General features: G+C 41.7%; 1 protein-coding gene across 1 annotated transcript in view; it reads right to left on the reverse strand.

The window, feature by feature from the left end:
• The window catches only part of pepd (peptidase D), a 42940-nt gene extending 19834 nt beyond the window's left edge, over window positions 1-23106 (reverse strand). The window contains exons 1-9 of the mRNA XM_063004921.1: window positions 23071-23106; window positions 18253-18439; window positions 17121-17248; window positions 16449-16512; window positions 14221-14268; window positions 13909-13970; window positions 12528-12572; window positions 7176-7251; window positions 3335-3381 (exon numbers count right to left, since the gene is read on the reverse strand). Coding sequence (XP_062860991.1) covers window positions 3335-3381; window positions 7176-7251; window positions 12528-12572; window positions 13909-13970; window positions 14221-14268; window positions 16449-16512; window positions 17121-17248; window positions 18253-18439; window positions 23071-23087 — 674 coding nt within the window. The 5' untranslated portion in view covers window positions 23088-23106. The remainder of the gene's footprint in view (window positions 1-3334; window positions 3382-7175; window positions 7252-12527; window positions 12573-13908; window positions 13971-14220; window positions 14269-16448; window positions 16513-17120; window positions 17249-18252; window positions 18440-23070) is intronic.
• Between the last annotated feature and the right edge of the window lie 453 nt (window positions 23107-23559).

Here is a 23559-nt window from a genome sequence, read left to right on the forward strand (position 1 = left end):
CATAACATTATGACCCCCTTCCTAATATTGTGATGGTCCCACTTTTTCCCGACCCGTCGAGGCATGGACTCCACTAGACCCCTGAAAATGTGCTGTAGTATCTGGCACCAAGATGTCAGCAGCAGATCCTTTAACTCCTGTAAGCTGTGAGGTGGGGCCTCCATGGATCGGACTTGTTTGTCCAGCGCATCCCACAGATGCTCGACTGGATTGAGATCTGGGGAACCTGGAAGCCAAGTCAACACCTCAAACTGGTTGTTGTGCTCTTCAAACCGTTCCTGAAGCATTTTAGCTTTGTGACATGGAGCATCATCCTGCTGAAAGAGGCCACAGCCATCAGGGAACCGTCTCCATGAACATGGGTGAACATGGTATGTAACGATGCTTAGGTAGGTGCTACGTGTCAAAGTAACATCCACATGGATGGCAGGACCCGAGGTTTCCCAGCAGAACATCGCCCAAGGCATCACACTGCCTCCGCTGAAGAATCCCTTAGTGCATCCTGGTGCCATGTGTTCCCCAAGTAAGCAACGCACACACATGATCAGTGTTATTCACTTCACCTGTCTGTGGTCATAACGGTATGTCTGGTCGGTGTATATGGACGCAGAGAGGTAACCAGCTGCAGTCAATCGTAATTACTAATGGACAATTAATTCAAGAACATGGTACAAATTTCTATTTTAAATTAATAATAAGTTTTTAATGAGTGTATTTTTAACCCTGTAAAATTATAAGTAAAAAGAAACACTTTAGAAATAACTGAAATCCCAAGACTGACATAAGTTTTATATATAATATTTATGTCTTTATTTTATTTGGATTTAACACCATGTTCAGCACTTATTTGTGCCAGTTATGCCATGTTAAGTATTATGTTTCAGTCTGTTTTTAGTCCACGATAAATATTTCATATTTTCATTTTTATAGCTGTAAGATACTGTACGTTTGTTTTGTTCTTATATTTAGTTTCACATATAAAAGTGCAGACAAGCTTATCTGAGTTACTCTAACGCCAGTTTCATTATTTAAGAGCAGCCACGTTCACTGACGGCGCTATATTTATCAGCTTAAAGACCCTCACGGAGCCGCCACTGCTCGATCATGAACACTTCACACTGCTGAGCATCACTTCATACATCGACAGAACTCACATCTCTAAACCTGATCCTGAAACGTAAAACACCGGTACTGAGCTGGACACTTATACCAACAATAACTGGCCTGTCTGGACCAGGGGAGGGAGGGAGGGATGTAGGGGTTCATCATAACTGCTGCAATTACGACCTCTGCTGGCTGATCGATGACAGACACACAGAGATGATGAGAGGTGTAATACAGAAATACAGATCCTCACATGAACCAGTGTGTGTGTGTGTGTGTGTGTGTGTGTGTGTGTGTGTGTTAGTCACAGCTCTCCTCGATCAGGAGTGGAAGTCAGTAGCAGTAGAGGTGAAACACGATCAGGTGATTGGATACGACTAGAATTCAGATTAAGAGAAAAACTGGGTAAAAATGCATTAAAAACTTAGTTCATTCCTCCACCAGTTTAAACCACAGTCTGGTTTACACATGCAGGCACATTAATATGAGGAGACAGGAAGCTTCATCACTGTTCTGTACCATGCATCACATCCCAATAAAATAATTACAGTTCTAACATTACTGCTGAGTCTCTCCATCAGCGCTCAGTCAGAACAACATGATTACATTAGAGGCACAGAGAGAGAGAGAGAGACAGAGGCAGAGAGAGACGGAGGCAGAGAGAGACAGAGACAGAGAGAGACAGCGAGAGAGAGAGAGAGAGAGAGACAGAGAGAGACAGAGACAGAGAGAGAGAGAGAGAGAGAGAGAGAGAGAGACAGAGGCAGAGAGACAGAGAGAGACAGCGAGAGAGAGAGAGACAGAGAGAGACAGAGAGAGAGAGAGACAGTTTTACATTCGTCTTCTAAACCACGTCCACATTTTGTGGGCCACAGACAAAAGCGCCTCCTAGTGGTGACCGGTCTACATTCAGGAGAGTCAGTGGGCCTCACTGAGGCCGTGATTACACCTGGTGTCATATACAAGCATATTATAGTCATTTGCAGTGGTGGCTCAGTTAAGGTCCTGGACTAGTAATCAGAAGGTTGCCAGTTCAAGCCCCACCACTTTGCCAACTTGCCACTGTTGGGCCCCTAAGCAAGGCCCTTAACGCTCAATTGCTCAAATCGTGTTCAGTCATAACTGTAAGTCGCTTTGGATTAAAGCATCTGCTAAATGCCAAAAATGTAAATGTAAATGTAAGGTCTAGAATATCTAAAAATATTACATATAATGATAATAATAGGGGAAAAAAGCTTTAAGAGATAAACTATATGACCAAAAGTATTTGGACACCTGACCATGAGCTTGATGGACCTTATCTGTGGGTCTCATAAATCACAGGATCCCGATTCTGAAATACTACAGAATCAGATCCTCCATCATACCATTCTAATCCGGCCATTAGCAAACCGCTATCTCTACTGTATATTCTCTAACGGCTTCCTGGGACGGCGCCGCTGCATCAGGATGTGCAGCAGGAAGCAGAAAGCATTAGATCATGATAAAACGTCTCAGTGACCCTACACGCTACGGTCGTCCACCGAGGAAATGAGAGAATAAAGATGGAATTAAAAATCACTCTGACAGAAAGATCTGAGCAACAGAGAGACGTGGGGACAACATCCCAGCATGCCTCTGCGCAGACCGATGCTGGTTGGTAATGGGGTCAGGGGTCGGAACCCGTGGCGAATTTAATCGGCGCCCCCCGATGAGCAAAGACGGAAGAAGAAAATGCATCAGCAGACGGAGCACAAGGTGAACGTCATGATTCACAGACATGAGGGGGTTGGTGTTCTTTGTTTTCATTTGAAATGCTATACTGTCAGCCTCGTAGCACCAACACTTCTGATCACACACTGATGAGAGCTTAAACCTAGTCAGCTGACCAAAAGCACTTCTCAAGGTTTTCCATTTTTCCGGTGTAGAACACCAAAACTCGACTATATCTGACCAATCCACATTCTGCACTGTATGACCCTCAATGACCTGCAATTTCAGTACCCTCGGTCCCTGGTTAAGAGGGGTTACCAAATTTACCACACAGATACTTAAACACAGTACGGGACACTTAGCATCAAAAACAACAATAGACAGACTTTTGGAATCAATCATTTCCTTTATATCATTGATTTATTACACCTGTTAGTGATTGTAACGTCTGAAACACATGGATTCAAACATTTGAAGGGCTGTCCCAATACTTTTGGATTTAAAGAGGTTAGAGTGATGACTACAGATGCTCTCTTACCTTTCCATTTCATATTCTTTATGACCAGGTCTCACATGCTTCATTATCTGTAGAAGGAAAAGAGAGAGAGAGAGAGAGAGAGAGAGAGACAGAGAGAAAGAGAGAGAGAAAGAGAGAGAGAGAGAGAGAGAGAGAGAGGGGGAGAGAGAGACTCGTTATTAAAATAAACAGATAAACACGTCATCCTGAATGTGACGGAGGATCTTGAGCGCTCAGCTGAAGGGAAAAGCGCTCAATACTCTTAATGACCTGCAGATCAATTTACATTGGTGGTCATGAGTGACATGGTGGTTATAAAGAGTGACGAGGTGGTTATGAAAAGTGACATGGTGGTTATAAAGAGTGACATAGTGGTTATAAAGAGTGACATGGAGGTCATTAAGAGTGACATGGTGGTTATAAACAGTGACATTGTGGTCATGGAGAGTGAAATGATGGTCGTGAAGCATGAAATGGTGGTCGTGAAGAGTGACATGGTGGTTATAAAGTGACATTGTGGTTATGAATTGTGCTTCATGTCACTCTTCATGACCTTCATGTTGCTCTTTGTGACCACCATGTCACTTTTCATGACCTTCATGTCGCTCTTCATGACCTCTATGTCACTCTTCATGACCTCCATGTCACTCTTCATGACCTTCATGTCACTCTTCATGACCTCCATGTCGCTCTTCATGACCTTCATGTCGCTCTTCATTACCTTCATGTCACTCTTCATGACCTCCATGTCGCTCTGCATGACCTCTACGTCACTCTGCATGACCTCTACGTCACTCTTCATGACCTCCATTTCGGTCTTCATGACCGTTATGCTATCTTCATGACCTTCATGTTGCTCTTCATGACCATCATGTTATTCTTCATGACCTTCATGTGGCTCTTCATGACCTCCATGTTACTCTTCATGAGGCTCTTCATGACCTCCATGTTACTCTTCATGACCTCATGTCACTCTTCATGACCTCCATGTCACTCTTCATGACCTCCATGTTACTCTTCATGACCCTCATGTCACTCTTCATGACCTCCATGTCACTCTTAATGACCCTCATGTCACTCTTCATGACCTCTACGTCACTCTTCATGACCTCTACGTCACTCTTCATGACCTCTACGTCACTCTTCATGACCTCTACGTCACTCTTCATGACCTCCATGTCACTCTTAATGACCCTCATGTCACTCTTCATGACCTCTACGTCACTCTTCATGACCTCTACGTCACTCTTCATGACCTCCATTTCGGTCTTCATGACCTTTTTTGCTATCTTCATGACCTTCATGTTGCTCTTCATGACCATCATGTTACTCTTCATGACCTTCATGTGGCTCTTTATGACCTCCATGTTACTCTTCATGACCTCCATGTCACTCTTCATGACCCTCATGTCACTCTTCATGACCTCTACGTCACTCTTCATGACCTCCATTTCGGTCTTCATGACCTTTATGCTATCTTCATGACCTTCATGTGGCTCTTCATGACCTCCATGTTACTCTTCATGACCTTCATGTCTCTCTTCATGACCCTCATGTCACTGTTCATGACCTTCATGTTGCTCTTCATGACCATGTCACTCTTCATGACCTTCATGCCACTCGGCTCCTGGTCACCAGCACAGTTTACAGCAGCGGCTACAAAACTGGTGTGAGTTGCTGAATAATTGATTTAAATCGCCTCTATTTTACCAGTGGGCTGAGAGAGGCGTGCTGGTGAAGTGAGGAGAAAATACGCTGGTTTTACAGGAGATCTGATCACACAAACCGCTGTAGAGTGAGAGAGGAGGCGCGAGAGCAGGAGGGTAACTGCATGATTGTAGTTTTCTCTCAGCGTTAACGTGGACGAGCTTTAAAAGCAGCAATCAGCAGCTGACAGGAAGCCTGTAGTTACTGAGAGACTGAAGCTGAGATTCATGTTTTCCTTCTCCAGTTAGAAATGATGCGCTGGTGTAAATTGTACCGTCACAGCGGAGCAAATTCAACAATGAGGCCGAATCATCACTTTAAATTAGGGAAGCACCGATTCCAGTTCATTCATTATTGATCTGATCGTGATATCAGGACCCAGAGTATCAGCTGGTACTGAATCTGAAGCTCATCTCAGTACAGTAAGTGAATCCATCCAGCAGTTTAAACCAGTATGAACTCAATATAATACTGGCTTATTGTTTACACATTTTAAATCCTACTTGTCTGATTACACTTTATGGCCAAAAGTATGTGGACACCTGTTCTAATTATCTAGATCAGATACTTCCGCCACACCCAGTGCAAACAGGTGTAAATAATAAACGTTATGTTGAATGGCAACAGTGTTTAAACCAACACATTCACCCTACACTATATGCTCAAAAGTATTTGGACACCTGACCATGAGCTTGTTGGACGTCCCGTTTCAAAAACAAATGATAGTGAAACGGAGTGACCTCTGTGTGATCGTTTCAACTATAACAACAGCCGTTCTTCTGAGGAGGCTTCTCACAAGGATTTGAAGCATGTTAATGGGAATTTGTGCCCATTCAGTCAAAAGAGCATTTGTATAAATGGGCAATGATGTTGGTTGAGGTTCCAGTTTATTACAGGTCAGGAGGAGTTTCTTTAAACTGTCTTTATAGAGAAAGAAGGTTCTGGGTTCGATCCCCAGGTGGGGCGGTCCGGGTCTGTTCTGTGTGGAGTTTGCATGTTCTCCCCGTGTCCGCGTGGGTTTCCTCCCACAGTCCAAAAACATGCAGTCAGGTTAACTGGCTGCACTGAATTGCCCTATAGGTGAATGTGTGTGTGCGTGTGTCTGCCCTGCGATGGACTGGCGCCCCGTCCAGGGTGTTACTGTGTGCCTTGCGCCCATTGAAAAGCTGGGATAGGCTCCAGCTCCCCCTTATGACCCTGATTTGGATAAGCGGTTAAGAAAGTGAGTGAGTGTTTCTAAATGCAAAAGATGTGTGCAAATGTGTGTATAATTAAGGTCTCTTCTCTTTGTCTACTGCACATAATATTGTGGAAAGATTCTTTGGAAGAAGAACGTCTTTAATTATCATATACACAATTAAATTAATTTGGAAGCTGGGGTCAGATTTCAGGGTCAGACATTGTACGGCACATCTGGAGCAGATAGGTTTAAGGATCTTGCTAAAGGACCCAACAGTGGCTGCATAGCAGAGCCTGGATTTGACCCGACAGTCCTCCAATTGATACCCCGGTAAAAAGTATTAAAATAAATCCTCTTGTACGATACTGAATTACATTATTCATTCTTCATTCAGCGTTCTTATGCATAAATTCAGAAGGTGGATGAAATTTTCACTCCTGAATAACAAAAACGATTTCATATTCCACCTCTGTTTCCATTCTGCACCTCATCCATCCCAGTCCTGCAGCTCAGCTGTGATGTCCAGAGTCTGGGCACCTTTAGAAAATTAATATCCGATACTCATGAGAACAAGAGGCTGCAGCGGTGGGGCGTTAATTTTAATCAGCCTCTGGCCGGGGTGGCACTTATGAAGACCTGTTGCCTTTATTACAGGGCGAGGGGCTTTATTGTCCAAAACAGCACAAAGAAAACGAGCGCTTCAGGTCTTTCCAAGGTCAAACAAAAACAACAATCGTCCTGCACCACATAAACCTCTTAATACAAGGCCACACGCTTTTAAATTGTACCTTACTGAAGGATTTGTTCTAGCTCTGCAGCAGGATGAACTGAATGTGCATCAGTTTTTTATATTATTACGTTTATTAGCCATGAGGATGCTCTAAAGTTCCCAAATAAAACTGAATTGAACATTTTCTGCTTCCTAATGTAACAATACAAGCCAAAATAAATAATTTGTGCAGTAACACACTTTACCTCTTTGTGAGCGTCACTGGAAATGCGGTTAGTGTAGCGCAGAACCTCCAACTCCATGTCCGTCTTAGTGAGACGACTAGAAGAGAGAAAAACAAGAAGAGCATTAATAGCAAGAACAGTGTCAAAGAAACTGAAGTATGATTACACAGCTGGGTAGTTATTTTGGTATGCCAGGTGTTCACTAGGGTGTTGCTGGGTAGCTGTTTTGGTATGCCAGGTGTTCACTAGGGTGTTGCTGGGTAGTTGTGTTGGTATGCCAGGTGGTTACTAGGGTGTTGCTGGGTTGTTGCTATGGCATATTGCATAAATGCTACAGTGAATGGGATTGAGAAAATATTTTATATGGTATCCTATGTAGTAACAAGGCCACTGTACAATCCCAGGTCATTGTTAGGGTGTAGTCAAGAGGTTACTATAATACTCCAGGGGTGGTTGCTAGGATGTTGCAAAGCAGTAGTGATGTTATTTTGTAAATGGTTGGTCTTATATTCCATATGTTCAGTAAATGGTTGCTAGACTGTTTCTGATGGTTGCTAAGATGTTGCTAGGTTGATATTATAGTGTTTCAGGTGGTTGTTAGGTTGTTACTAGTGATACTATATGGTGATATATGTTGGACACCACTTTATGGACTAGCCAAACTCTGAAGATGAAACATTTTCAGTGAATCTTCAGTGTTGAGTAGGTGTGTTAATGTAATCACTGAGTTTCAATACTGTAAAAAGGATCTACTGGTATGATAGCAGAGCTGTGAGGTTGAGAACATGGAACATGGAACACACACACGCAGTGAACCTGTCAGATAAAACCGCACTTGCTAACTCATGAGCCTGACGTTTCTATTCCTGCACTGCTGCTACTAAGTCAGTAATGATGCGCCGGTGCTTTGGAGACTCAGGTGTGAAGACGTCACCAGTTCTGACTCAAAGTTATACTGCCAGTGAGCAGATGATGCCTCCTTAAATAGCAACACACACTCACGCACACACACACACATACACACACTCGCACACACACACACTTACACAAACACACTCATTCACACATTCACTGACACTCTCCCAAACACACTCTCACTCTCTCACACACACACACAAACACACACACACACACTCACAAACACATACTCACACACACAAAAACACTCCCAAACACTCTCAAACACACTCTCACTCTCTCTCACACACACACACACACTCACACTCACAAACACATACTCACACACACAAAAACACTCCCAAACACTCTCAAACACACTCACAAACACACACACACTCACAAACACATACTCACACACTCCCAAACACACTCACAAACACACTCACAAACACACTCACACACAAACACACTCACAAACACACTCCCAAACACACTCCCAAACACACTCACAAACACACTCCCAAACACACTCACTTACAAACTCACACACAAACACTCACAAACACTCCAAAACACACTCCCAAACACACACTCTCAAACACACTCACACACAAACACACTCCCAAACACTCCCAAACACACTCCCAAACACACTCCCAAACACACTCACTTACAAACTCACTTACAAACTCACACACAAACACACTCCCAAACACACTCCCAAACACACTCCCAAACACACTCCCAAACACTCACAAACACTCCAAAACACACTCCCAAACACACACTCTCAAACACACTCACACACAAACACACTCCCAAACACTCCCAAACACACTCCCAAACACTCCCAAACACACTCCCAAACACACTCACTTACAAACTCACTTACAAACTCACACACAAACACACTCCCAAACACTCCCAAACACACTCCCAAACACACTCACAAACACTCCAAAACACACTCACAAACACTCCCAAACACACTCACACACACTCTCAAACACACTCACACACAAACACACTCCCAAACACTCTCCCAAACACACTCACTTACAAACTCACACACAAACACACTCCCAAACACACTCCCAAACACACTCACACACACTCCCAAACACACTCCCAAACACACTCACACACACTCTCAAACACACTCCCAAACACACTCACTTACAAACTCACACAAACACACTCCCAAACACACTCCCAAACACACTCACACACACTCTCAAACACACTCACAAACACACTCCCAAACACACTCACAAACACACTCCCAAACACTCTCAAACACACTCACACACAAACACACTCCCAAACACACTCCCAAACACACTTACAAACTCACACACAAACACACTCCCAAACACACTCACACTCACAAACACACTCACAAACACTCACAAACACACTCACAAACACTCCCAAACACACTCCAAAACACACTCCCAAACACACTCACAAACACTCCCAAACACACTCCCAAAAACTCCCAAACACACTCACAAAAACTCACAAAAACTCACAAACACTCCCAAACACACTCCCAAACACACTCCTAAACACACTCACTTACAAACTCACACACACACACTCCCAAACACACTCCCAAACACTCCCAAACACACTCCCAAACACACTCCCAAACACTCTCAAACACACTCACACACACTCACACACAAACACACTCCCAAACACACTCCCAAACACTCCCAAACACACTCACACTCACAAACACACTCAAACACTCCCAAACACATTCACAAACACACTCCCAAACACATTCACAAACACACTCACAAACACACTCACAAACACACTCCCAAACACTCCCAAACACTCCCAAACACACCCAAACACACTCACAAACACTCCCAAACACACCCAAACACACTCACAAACACTCACAAACACAATCCCAAACACACTCACAAAAACTCCCAAACACAATCCCAAACACTCACAAAAACTCACAAACACTCCCAAACACACTCAAACACACTCACAAACACACTCACACACAAACACACTCCCAAACACACTCCCAAACACACTCCCAAACACTCCCAAACACACTCCCAAACACACTCCCAAACACTCCCAAACACACTCACAAACACACTCCCAAACACACTCACAAACACATACTCAAACACTCACACACACAAACACACACACAAAAACACACTCACAATCACAAACACACTCACAAAAACACTCACACACACTCTCACACACACACAAACACATACTCACACGCTTACAAACACACACACACACACACAAAAACACTCAAAAACACAAACACAATCACAAACACACTCACAAAAACACTCACACACACTCACACACACACAAACTCACACACAAACACAAAAAACACACACAGATCTATACATAACAGTTATATTTAAATATTAAGAGCATTAATAAAGATCTTTATAATTACTAGAGTCGTGAAGTAGATGAGTGAAGAATATATACGGTGCTATCGTCCAGTCAGGTGTCTGCACGGACGTGATTGGCCAATGTCCGAGAAAGGGGTGTGGGGGTGGGGAGCAGCCGGAATGGGTAAATGTTTACACTCCTACTTAAAAATTCAGAAAAGTAATGGATAATATAAGTATGAACATTCTCACAGATTCCTCATATCTATAGGAGAGCTGATTAGCTTTCTCATCAGGTGTGTTCAGCTGCTCTACAACACTGTATAAGCTTTAGTTCAAAAGCAGGTGGAGCTTTCATGTACCTCAGAGGAAACGTGTTAGTCCTGATCCTCTGAGGTTGATGGGGGGTCGTTGGGTGTTTTGTTGCTCTATGTGCCACCATTTTAATAATCATGTTCAAACTAAGAATATAAATCAGTAATAAACAGTTTTATTAAACAGCTAACAGTAGAAAAGGTTTGTGATGTGTGTGAGAGGTCGGATAGTCGTGCAGCATCAGTCTCAGAGGCGACGTGATGAAGGAAAGGAGGAAAAGTCGAGGCCGAATGAAGCTGTAATGAAGCTGCTCGCACCGTCCACTGAGTGAGAGCTACAGTAATGCAGAGAGCAGCCAGTCAGTCACGTAAACCATTCCACCTTAACATCTCACCCCCCGAATACAGAGAGAGAGAGAGAGAGAGAGAGAGAGAGAGAGGGAGAGAGAGAGAGAGAATAATAAGCCCTGTCTCTCTGAAAGATGGCTTTAAATTAGGCAGCAGAAATCTGAGAGAGCTTGTATGGTTGTTAAAATCTTCTGCCTCGCTCTCGATGGGGGGTGAAGGGCGGCTGGATCAGGCGGCTCAGCTTTAAATGAGCACTGATGGAAACGTAAGAGTGTTTACAGACACTAGGTGGCAGTAAATCTCTCAGTGAATTTAATTTAGGTAATTGAGGGTTAAAGGCTGTGCTCAGGGGTACAATAGTGCAGTTTTAGCCTAGTGGTTAAGGTACTGGACTAGTAATCAGGAGGTCACTGGTTCAAGCCCCACCACTGCCAGGTTGCTGCTGTTGGGCCCTTGAGCAAGGCCCTTCACCCTCAATTGCTTAGACTGTATACTGTCACAGCTTTGTAAGTCACTTTGGATAAAAGCGTCTATAAATGCCAAAAATGTAAACAGTGGTAAACTGGTGACAGGGTCATGGGCGACCAAGGCTCATTGATGCACGTGGGGAGTGAATCCAACAGATGAGCTGCTGTAGCTCAAACTGCTGAAGAAGTTCATGCTGGTTCTGATAGAAAGGTGTCAGAATAAGGGGGGCCAACACAATATTAGGAAGGTGGTCATGAATGTTATGCCTAATCAGTATATAAATATAAAATAAAAACATGACTATGATTAATAAACTGAAAAATTAAAACTTCAATTAAAATGTAATTAAGGAAAGTGCCATAACAGAATAAAAAGTGAGATGTTTTAAACTGAGCTGAGCTCAAACAGGTTTTTGTTTTTTTAAGTAATTAAAAGTATCTAAAGTCGAGCTTCTTCTAACGTTCTCCATCAGATAATTCCATTTAAAAGCAGCACAGGAGCTAAACGCTGCTTCTCCGTGTTTAATTTTCACCTGAGGCAGGACTAACGGACTAGTTTCTAGCATAGCTGATAAATCTGCTGGTCCTACATCAGTGAGAGATTTACAGACCAGTACCAGTATCTTAAAGTCTAGTCTGTACCATACTGGTATCCGGTGTAAGGATTTAGGAATGGTGTGATGTGTTCTCTTCTTTTGCTCATTACGAATCAGCTGAAGATGTTTAATGGTCCAGTTAGGAGACCAGTACAGTGATCAGTCCTGTTAGAAATAAAGGTGTGGGCGAGTTTCCCCAGGTCTGGTTTAGTCACAAAATCTCTGATCTTATTAATGCTGAATGTTGGGATGAATGGGAACACTGATTGTGAACCAGGTCTTCTCGTCTAACATGTGTGAGTGTGTGTGTGATTTAAAACTGAGTGAGAGTGGGTGTGTGGTACACAGATCTCACCATTCCACCATCACAGGATGCAGGAGGAGGTTGTCCACTTGGAAACTGAAACACAAAAAAGGACACAGTGAGATTTAATGCAAAGCAGAAGTATGACACGGAAAATACTAGAGTACAAACAGCACACAGCGCCCCCTTGTGGAAGAACTTCTGTCTACTTTTCTCCTCCAACATGCTTCTAGTCAGTGTAGCCAAAAAACCCTTTGTTTCATCAGACCACAAAACTCTCTTTTAAAAGGCAAAAATCATAAATACTAAAACTTTATTTTGAAGGTAGCCTATCTATCACATGACTGTTAAACAAGTTTGTTTTTTTGTTTTTTTTTCATACTAAATAAAAATTTTTTCGACATATCATGCGAGCGAAGTCTAAAGGCCTCAGTGTACTTCATATACCATCATATACCAATGTGACATAATTGCGGAGAAAGTAAACAACCACGCACGTAGTACGTAATACGTAGTATTCATTAAACACTATGTGAAAAGTACGCAGATGATCTACTGTTTGGGCAGCATCTTTTGAGTACGCAAACCCAGCACACTTGCGTACTGAAAGAGCTTCTGTACCGGCCGAGCAGTGCGCACCGCCTCTAAGTATGCGATTTCGGACGCAGCCATCATTTTTCTGTAGTCATGGAACTTAACATCATAAATGTTACAGCGTCACCTGCAGCTGTGGAACAGATGCGACAGGCAAAACCAAACCGCTGGAAGTAAGGCGCGTTCGGCTTTGTGCAGCACTCGCGGACTTAGTTTGGCAGGAAGTATGCGGAGGCCTTGAGTGTGTATTGTTTTTTTTTTAAATGTATTTTTCTCCCCATTTTTCCTCCCGATTTACCGCATCCAATTTGTCTTCTGCTGCTGACAGACACCAGATTTGCATCCAAGGAGAGCACGCCGCTGCCCACGCCTTTTTCACACGTGTACAGCCCTCATCACATGTACAGCAGGAAGCACGGACGTCTCTTCTGCCAATCAGGGTCCTTGATGAAGACCCACCCACCCACATACAGTCCGGTCCCCACCCTGCAGATACGGTGGCCAATTAGTATCTGCTGCAGGCACTGCTAATTATGCCAATTATTAACTCGGGAGTTCAGAAACTCAGTGCTGGTGTGTCAGCGGAATATCCCGCTGCGCCACCTGGGTGCCAATGTGTATTGTAATTGAGTAAAATATAAGCTCTCAAGTCAAACTGTACACACAGCAACTCAGATTGGTCGTCAGGTCATTTAGCATTTTAAGGATGTCCAACAAGCTCGTGCTCAGGTGTCCAATTACTTTTGACCATAAAGTGTAATTAAATCCCAGGACCGTCATAAAAGTCGACAGTCAGCCCTCCTTAAGCCTAAGAAAATGTAAGAAACTCAGATCTCACCTGCTGATTCCTTCAAAAGAAGCTTCACGAGTGATGCTGCCGCTGTCCGTGTTCAGGCCTCTCTGAGAACGACAGGGGTGTTGGGGGGTATGTGTGGGGTAGGTCGTTAAAACAGAGGAAAACGAGAAACAGTGTGACAGCATGAGAGACTCTCGAGTGTCTTATAATCGAAACCCATCATTTGTGGTGCAGCTCAGACACAGAGGATGATAAAACTGAACAATGTTATATGCCGTCGTACTCTGGTTTTAAATGTTCTGTAGAAATAAAATGCTTCTCTTTACTAAACAATAAAGTAAGAACCAGATTTACCAGTGTGAGAAGGACCGAGGGTTTCATGTTGGTCAGAACATCAGCAATCTGTGTAGAAACAGAAGATTCACCAGTTACCTTCAATTTAAACTCTGAAGTTTTGTGCATCATTTCTGCAGCCACTGATGGATCTGATTCCATAATAAAGGTTAATCTGATGACATGGATTAACATCTGATCCTACAGCTGCAAACATCTGAAATGTCACACAGCTGAGCAAGAATCCTATCAAGCAATGAGCCGACAATACAAAGCAAAGCATTCTGGGAGTAAAACCCACAGATGTGAAGATCTGGACTAAATGAATGGGTGAATCTAACAGGTATAAGATAAAATAACACACTTTATTATTACTGCAGATCAAACTCAAACTTCTCTGTTCTCATTAATGCAGATCAGCAGAACTACAAAACAAATGAAGCCTCCAGTGATTCTAACACTGACGCTCATAAATTCACACAGAGCTGCAGATTAATGCAACATGCAGCTCTCATGATGCGTCCAGAAACACAGGGAGCGACTCTACATAACAAAATACATGTGTATACAGGTGTGTACATTTCATTATCGTCAACTGGTTCCACTGGGAAACACTGGATACAAGACAGGAACACCCTGGACAGGGAGCCAATGCATCACTGTGCCTATCATGTCTGTGTAGACGCCCGGCCAGCTAATAGCATAGCTGAGATTCTAACCCGTATCTCAGAAGTGGTGGGATAGCGTAATAGACCGCTGCACCACCCGAGAGCCCTGTAGGTTTATAAAATGTAATACTGCAAACACTCCAGCAGTTCTCTGTGAGAAACACTTGTAAAGCAGTAAATTATCAACCACATCCTAACAGTCTCTTTAAAAAACAGTGAACAGCATTAATGAAGTGGAATGAAATTTTAATGATTTATGTAAATATGCAGGGAAAATATAATCTTTATAAAAGCAGAGCCATTAAACTGCTCAAAAGAAATGTTAATAAAAACTTTAACACGAGAACCAACCAATAATTTAGAGGAAATGAAGATTTAACTAAAACTGACACAACAACATTTTAAATTCTTCATTTATTCCAACATTCAAATTATGAGAAATAAAGACAAATTACTTATAAATCATTTATTACTCAGTAAAACATGTTGAGAAAGCACAGACAGACAGATATACAGATAGAAAGACAGACAGATAGATTGATTTATAGACAGACAGACAGACAGATACACAGACACAGAGATACACAGACAGACAGATAGATAGATACACATATGGATATATAGACAGACAGATAAATATATAGATAGATAGACATATACACAGATAGACGGATATATAGATAGACAGATAAACAAATAGACAGACAGACAGATACACAGATAGACAGATAGACAGATAGATAGATAGATAGATAGATAGATAGATAGACAGATACAAAGATAGACAGACAGACAGATACACAGACAGACAGATACACAAATAGATAGATAGATAGATAGATAGATAGATAGATAGATAGACAGACAGAAAGACAGAGATATATAGACAGACAGATACACAGACAGACAGATACACAGACAGACAGATAGATACACAGATAGATAGATACACAGACAGACAGATACACAGACAGACAGATAGATAGACAGACAGACGGAAAGACAGACAGATAGATAGATATATAGACAGACAGACAGACAGACGAATAAGGAAAACGGGAGAGTAAATTAAATCTCTGGGGTTTTAACTTCTGAATCAGACGTAGATCATCGGTTCTAGTGGAAAATAACCGTCATTAGGAGAATCAGAACATAATCGTTTACATGCTGAGAGAGTAAAAACAACCATAATTATTAAATTGAGCCTGAGAGCCACTCGAGACTGAATTAAACGAGCATCAAGCGTTTCAGACTGAGGTTGAACATTCCAGCCCATCATTTCTGCACTGTGTGATATTTACACTTTATTTTCATTTACCTCAAATCAGAAGGTTCAGATACAGACACACGTTTCCTTTTACTAATAAATTCTACAGAACTAAAAATGTTTAGATTGAAGAATAAAACTAGGTGCATTAAAGAGGTTTCTATAGCATGATTTACACTGGGCTGTAATGTGCATGTGTGTACAGAGGCTGGATTTTAAATACTGACGGGGTAACAGGGCACCTGCGCTGTTATAAGCTAATACAAACACACTGAATAACGTGGTGATGATGAATAAATCCTGATTCCACTTACATCACAGGCGTAGTGCACTTCATCCACGCCGTACTTCTCCTTAAAGTGTTCCGGTGGGTGGATCCTGTCAAAACACACCAACACGTTTCCTTACAGACCACAGACTCCACAGAGTGAGCACGAGAACCAGCACAATGCTGTGAACCAATCAGGGAGCAAGTTTTACTCTCCAAACATCTTCAGAAACCTTTAGGGTTGGATTCTCAGAGACAGAAGCAGCTTCACCAGGTTCAGAAGGAGGAAAAATCCAGCAGCTCCTCAGTTACCATCAGGAGAAAGTGTGTGAGTCTGATAACAGAGTCTGATTCATTCAGAGATGCTGCAGCTTAAATTCCCAGGTATTTAGTGACTAATATTTTAATCTGTCCAAACTTTTAGGGTCTTTAACTTTAAAAATGTTTGGCTCACCTAAAACACACAGGATGTTCATCTAAAGCTCAGACCTCCACACACTGTTTGCCATACGTGTAGCTAAACAGTTAAAGTCATATATTGTCTCATCTAAACCAAAACTACAATAAAGTGACTGGGCTATGTTTAAATGAGGTCTCGATCTAGTAAAGTCAGGGTGTCTGTAAATACAATCGTACATCTTCGGCCTGTCAGGAACTCTTTTACTGGGAGATTGATCTTTAGAAGTTGGTTTAAATTGCGTGCTGGTTCGGGACTTACTTTCCCATCCAGGTGGCATAGCTCTCGGGCAGCTTGGGCACAAACAGGACAGATCTGCCAGAGTCCACGTCGATGGCGCCATAGCAGTCGGCCTCCGTCACTCCGAACGCCCAGTGGAAATACGATTCCTGTAGATCAGAACAAAACCGATCACACACACACACAGAGATCACAGTACAGGATTGGGCGTGGTGCTCTGGACCGTCCGACAGTCTCATACAGCAACAGGACCGTTCATGGACTGGGGTCCAAGGGTCTGTAATTGGGGTCTGAAACAATTTAGTTTAAATCTAAATAAAAAGCATTGCGGATTCATTTTATATGGGTTCATTTCACTATTACTGGATGCTGACACAATGATCGGCTGGTCCGAGGGTGGAAGGGATGCAGGAATTCCTCCTAAATGCTGCAATTATGCCCTCTAATGGCTGATCGATAACTCCTGCACAGAGATGGGGGAGAATGGAGACTGGTGCGTGACTCTGTGCGCTATACAGATCCCCACATGAACCCGCCTCATGCAGGTGAAAAGAAGTGGCGTTAGAGAATGGAGGTACTGCAGCAGTAGAGTCAGGCGATTGGATACGACTATTACTTAAAACTTTAAAATATGTTACCAAACCAAACTGGGACGCAGTTAAAACCAGCATGTGGTTCCTGCAGCGTGCCACCTGACACACTCAGAATTATACTGAGAATTACAGTGTAATGACCAAAAGTATGTGAACACAGGTCAGCAGCTCTGTTATATAAGGAACACACGCTGTCCCAGCTTTATCTGCCACTGTTAATGTTTCATGAGCAACAGAACACAGACGGTGGAGAAAACACCCAGAATGCAATCAGTCGTCCAGCCTGGAGTCTGTAAGCTGTAATTCCTCTGTGAACTGCAGCATCACCATCCGATCGGCTGGTCCAAAGGTGGAAGGGATGTAGGATAAACAGAACTTGTCTGATCCAGGGTTCGAACCTCAGCGAGGCTATCAGCCGGTTGGGTGTCTGCACGGACATGATTGGCTAATGTCTGAGGGGGGTGGTGGCTATGCTAAACGTGCAGTATCTCTGTAGTACCTGTCTGAAAAGAACATCTGTATCAGTGCAGTATCTCTGGTGAGGGTGGATGTTGTGTTACCTGTCTGAAGAGAACATCTGTATCAGTGCAGTATCTCTGTTTCTGCTCTCCACCCTGCAGCAGCACCACAGATTTGGGCTGCAGGGAGTTTTTGGCCCTAAGAGCCTCGCAAAGACGACGCCGGTTTTCGGTAAACAAGGCCGCCGAAACTCTCAAAGTGTCCTTTCCCAACCAGAACACTGCTTTTCTACAACACACACAAACACACACACACACACTTAATTACTTTTATGCAATAATAAGGAGAATCTGAGATTTGTTCATTCTCTTAAATCTTTATTTAACTGATAAAAGTAAAAAGATTTCCAGTGTTTTCACTGATCTACTTCATTGTATTTTATACACATCCACACATTTAGAATTTGAAGCTTGCAACACACTTTAAGTTAGGACTGAGGCAAATTTTATAGAATATTCAAGTAACAGTGTTCCACAATAAGCAGGTAAGTTGGTAACAGGTGAGGGAATAATGATCAGGTATAAAATAAGGATCCACCACAGGATCAATTTTAACAAGCAATGATGGATCATGGTTCACCACTTTATACCAAACCTCATGAGAGAAATTCCAATCACTGTAAAAAGAACATTATTTAACATAAGCATCTACTGTACACAATATTGTGAAAAGATTTAGGCAATCTGGAGAGATTTCGCTCTATATGGGGTCCAGCCACACCCAATCTCATCTCTGATGGTTCAAAAGACAGTGGAAACACAAGATGTGTTCAGATGAGTCCACAGTCCAGCTTTTAAAAAAATTTTTTGTATTAAAATTAAGATTAAGATTTCAATGCCAAAAGGCCATTTTCCTGGCAGGAACAGTTTTGATGGAAATCGTAAGAGGGAGATAAGAGTAATGTTTCAGCTTTGGTTTGAGTAAAAATGTCCTTTAAAGTTGGAGCGATATGAGTCGACACCCACAGTGATAAAGTGTTTGGCTGTAAGAAAAGTGAGATACCTTATTAAGTACATCAGCATTGTATGTCCAATGAGGAATCTGATGAAAACGCCGTGTCAACACATTGGTTACATTCATGGCAGGATCGTTCAGTCTTAACGATGAGACTTGGCTGGGGAGGACGCTGGCGTGGTCCGTTCGCCGCTTCTCCATCCGAGTTTGCCTGTTTTTATCTTTTTTTTATGTGAATGTTTTAAATTCCTACCGACTCTCGGATTTCTACCTATCACCTTCTCCCCCCAAAGAATCAAGCTCAGCACCATGGGTGATTGGACCTTCCGTTATGCTGCCTCTCGAGTTTGGAATGCCCTCCCTGACCATGTGAGGGCACCACAGACGGTTGGGACTTTTAAAAAGAGACTTTTAAAAACCTTTCTTTTTAGCAGAACTTATGAGTAATTTTTAATTAATGTAGTGATTGCTGCTATCTTTTAAATTGCTTATTTATTATTTTTTTGTAGTGATGTATTTTATCTTGTAGCACTTTGAGATTTGTTTTAAATGTAAAGTGTGTTACAAATAAAATGTATTATTATTATTTTTATTATTATTATTATTATATACAAAATATATTTTAATAACCTGCAGGGTTTGTGTTCACTGTAAAAATCAACCAAATACATCATTCAGCTTATTTCTTTCTTGCTGGTTCCTGTTTGGTCCAGTTTTAGATTTTCAGCAAGTGAAAAAAAAAAATCATGTTATCATCACATGTTTAATCAGCTGAGGAAGAGACTGACCTATTACTGACCTAACAAAGCAGGCATTTTGCAAACTTGCGGGTTCTATTTTTGCCAGACAGCAGTTTTGTTGTGAGTGAAAATGAGGAAAATATGGAAGAGAAACTCGCAAGAACATAAACAATGAACATGGATGTGCTCCTGACCACGTACAGCAGGAAACAAACACAACAGACTTAACTACACATATTAACCTGCTAAAAGGCAGGTTGTTGGTTTGAGACCCACCACCGCTAGGCTGGTACTCATTTCAAGAATATTTTTCCATGACTTTAAACTTAGACACACTTAGAAGATCAAACTCAATCCTACAGTGTTAGATAGTGTTGAACCTAAGATATAAATCGTATAAATCAGTGTTGCATAAAATATGTTTCATTAAAGTGAACATAAACCAGCTCACAAGCAACGTTAGCAAGTGTTGTTTTCTTGTGTTGAAGCTACTTAGTGCACTGCAGGATTAGGGTTGGTCGGTATGACCAAAAATTTGTATCACAGTATTTTTTTAAGATTCTGAAGGTATACTACAGTATGTTTTTTTTGGTATGACTGGGACTTTTCACATCTGTGGCCGATTCTACTGTCACGTATTAATTTCAGCATGTATATAATGAAGGTTTTGAGCACTATTAGGTTTGCTTGGCCCCTGAAAATGACACAATATATGATGGAATCAAGATGCGTGAAACTTGCAATAGATACAATGTTTATTTAATATTTAAGTTTTGTACAATTACATTTAGCTCTCCCTTTAACAAATAAAACAATGTTTGCAAACTCCACTGCACAACCTGACCTCAGTATAGAAAAGTGGACAACTTTATAATCTCCGCTTCCACTTCACATATAACATAAGACAGACCTGGAATCCAGAGTTTTAATTATCGCTCTGAAAGCTTCTTTCTCGACTGTATGTAGAGGAATCGTGTCCTTGCGTATGTGGATCGTTACTGTGTTCGTAATGTCGTTGTTTGCAACAGCTGTGGCTCGACAGACCGTGCAGTATCTAGTGTTTTAGTCTGTTCTAAACTGCCCACACACCTCATTTCTTTGGCAGGTTCTTCCGGTGCATATTTGGTCTTGCTCTCTTCATCCTCCTTCTGTTTTTGTTAATTTTTTTCCGCCACATTGAGGACGCCTCACTCATCTGTTAACATTGTTATGCTAACACTACCTGACTAACTCGTGAGCTGTATCTAATCTGCACGGTGCTCCATAGCGGCGAACAATATTATATGATTTGCTGTCTGCTGAAGCTTACAGCTGTTGTATTAACTATGCTATAGTTTGACAGTATATGAAAAATCCATACGGTATGAGGAATCAAATACGGTATACCGAATGTACCGTCATACCGCCCAGCACTATGTAGGAGGTGAATGGGTCGAGTCTCCAATAACAATAGCACTATATATTTTTTTTATTTTTTAATTTTTTATTTTTACCCCTTTTTCTCCCCTTTTTAGCGCATCCAATTGTTCAATTAGCATCGTGCTTCCTCTCTGTCTATGCCGAACCCTGCCCTGACGGAGGTGATTGAAGCTAACCCATATCCCCTCCGAAACACGAGCAGCAGCCAGATGCATCTTTGCCACCCACACATTGACGAGTTTTGGCGCCACCCAGCGTTGCATGCGGAGAGACACACCCCAAGGGCACCCTCTCCCATCTCTGTGTAAGCGCCTCCAATCAGCCGGCAGAGAACGCAATCGCATTCTGACAGAGAGAGACCCACATCCGGTTCTTTGTCCCACCCCCCACATGAGCAACCGGCCAATCGTTGCTCATATAGCCACTCAGCTTCGAACCGGTAAAGCAAGGCTGGATTCGATACCACGTTCTCAGAATCCAGCCCTGGTTGCAGCGCGTCTTTTTTTTTACCGCTGCGCCACCTGAGCGGCTCTTAACATTAGCACTAGATTTAAAAACATCACCACTACTATTGGTAAAATACAAAACTGGCATTAACTGTGTTTTCGAATGCATTTTCATTCTGTAGATGATCAGTAAATGTCTGCGCATAAACTTCACCATTACTGAAGGTAAACATGATTTACATTTACATTTTAGACACTTAGCAGATGCATTTATCCAAAGTGACTTACATTAAAGTTACAGTATACAGTCTGAGCAATTAAGGGTTAAGGGCCTTGCTCAAGGGCCCAACAGCAGCAACCAGGCAGTAGTGGGGCTTGAACCAGCGACCTTTTGATTACTAGTCCAGTACCTTAACCACTAGGCTATGGCTTGCAATTTACAAGTATATCTACCCTGTAAACCAGGGAACAAAGTTCCAGACATTTAATTGCTGATTAAATGCACTTTTATAGCATTATAGTGTCTGATATTGCTTTACTGTATAACAATCAATTCACAGTAGAGATACAGAGCCACACAGACTAGGGTTAATAGAGGTCAAGTCTCATAAATGGTTCATATCAGGATCAGATATGGGTAAAGATTAAATCAGTACATGATGAGATTATCTCAAAGTCCTGGAGAAATGAACTTTGATCCAAGTGCAAAGTAATTTTAAAGGAAAAATAACTGCATCAGCAATTCTGCTTAAACACAAGTTGCACAAATACAAAAGTAATACATGTGAAGTCAAAAGTTTACATGTACATGGTAGTGTTGAGATTACAAGGATTCCTGCAACTGTTATTTCTTCTGTAACTTAATTATTAAAGCACAAACTGATTTTACTAAGAAAACTCCTAAATGTAGTTATTTTATAAATATATAGAGTTTATTTTAATGTAAGATTTAATATACTGGCTGAAAACATACATGCAGGACTTTTAATATTTGTTTACATGTTCCTAAGCTAAATCACATTAAAGTGCAACCCTGCCAGGCTCTGTCACTCAACAAATAATCAATTAAGATCTAATATTAATGAAATAACATTAATTAATATCAGATATTAATATAATATTACACAGTTCATAAAAACAATCCAGATCAACTTCACATTGCAAAAACTTTCATCCCGAAAGATTAACACAATCGTTACACTTAAAAATAACATAATACATAAATAAAATGTTATAAATGAAGCATAATTGTAATTTATAAGCAGATAATAATAAGTACAGTGTAGTAAATCACTCTCACCCCTCTGCTCCAGCCATGTTGCTCAAAGGCTCTGAGTGAATCACGTGACTGAATCAGCTGATGCACAAGCTGCACTGATCTCGTACACTCGGATTCCGGATCATTTTAGTGAGTCGATTCAACTGACTCGGCTCAGCAAAAAGAATAACACTCATTAATTCTTCGGTAGCTTTGTCAGTGTTGTTAAGACAAGCAAAGTTTGCGATATTATTTAATGTCTGTTTGATTTGACGCCACCTTAGTCATCAAAAATCGTTTGTCGATTCGTTTGAACCGGTAAATCAAAGGAAGTTACTGTGTTGAGTCTGTGATTCACACGTGACATGATTCAGAACGCTCGATGAGGACAACCATAGTGTTGGCGCATGCGCAGCACTCGTTCAAAGTCAGCACATAAGCTGAGTGCCACTGTCCTGAAAGTGCTGCCAATAACAATAATAATAATAATCATATTAAAAATAATAATTATAAGAATAATGATAATATTAA

Source organism: Trichomycterus rosablanca, chromosome 11, assembly GCF_030014385.1.
Source record: "Trichomycterus rosablanca isolate fTriRos1 chromosome 11, fTriRos1.hap1, whole genome shotgun sequence".
Taxonomy (NCBI): domain Eukaryota; kingdom Metazoa; phylum Chordata; class Actinopteri; order Siluriformes; family Trichomycteridae; genus Trichomycterus; species Trichomycterus rosablanca.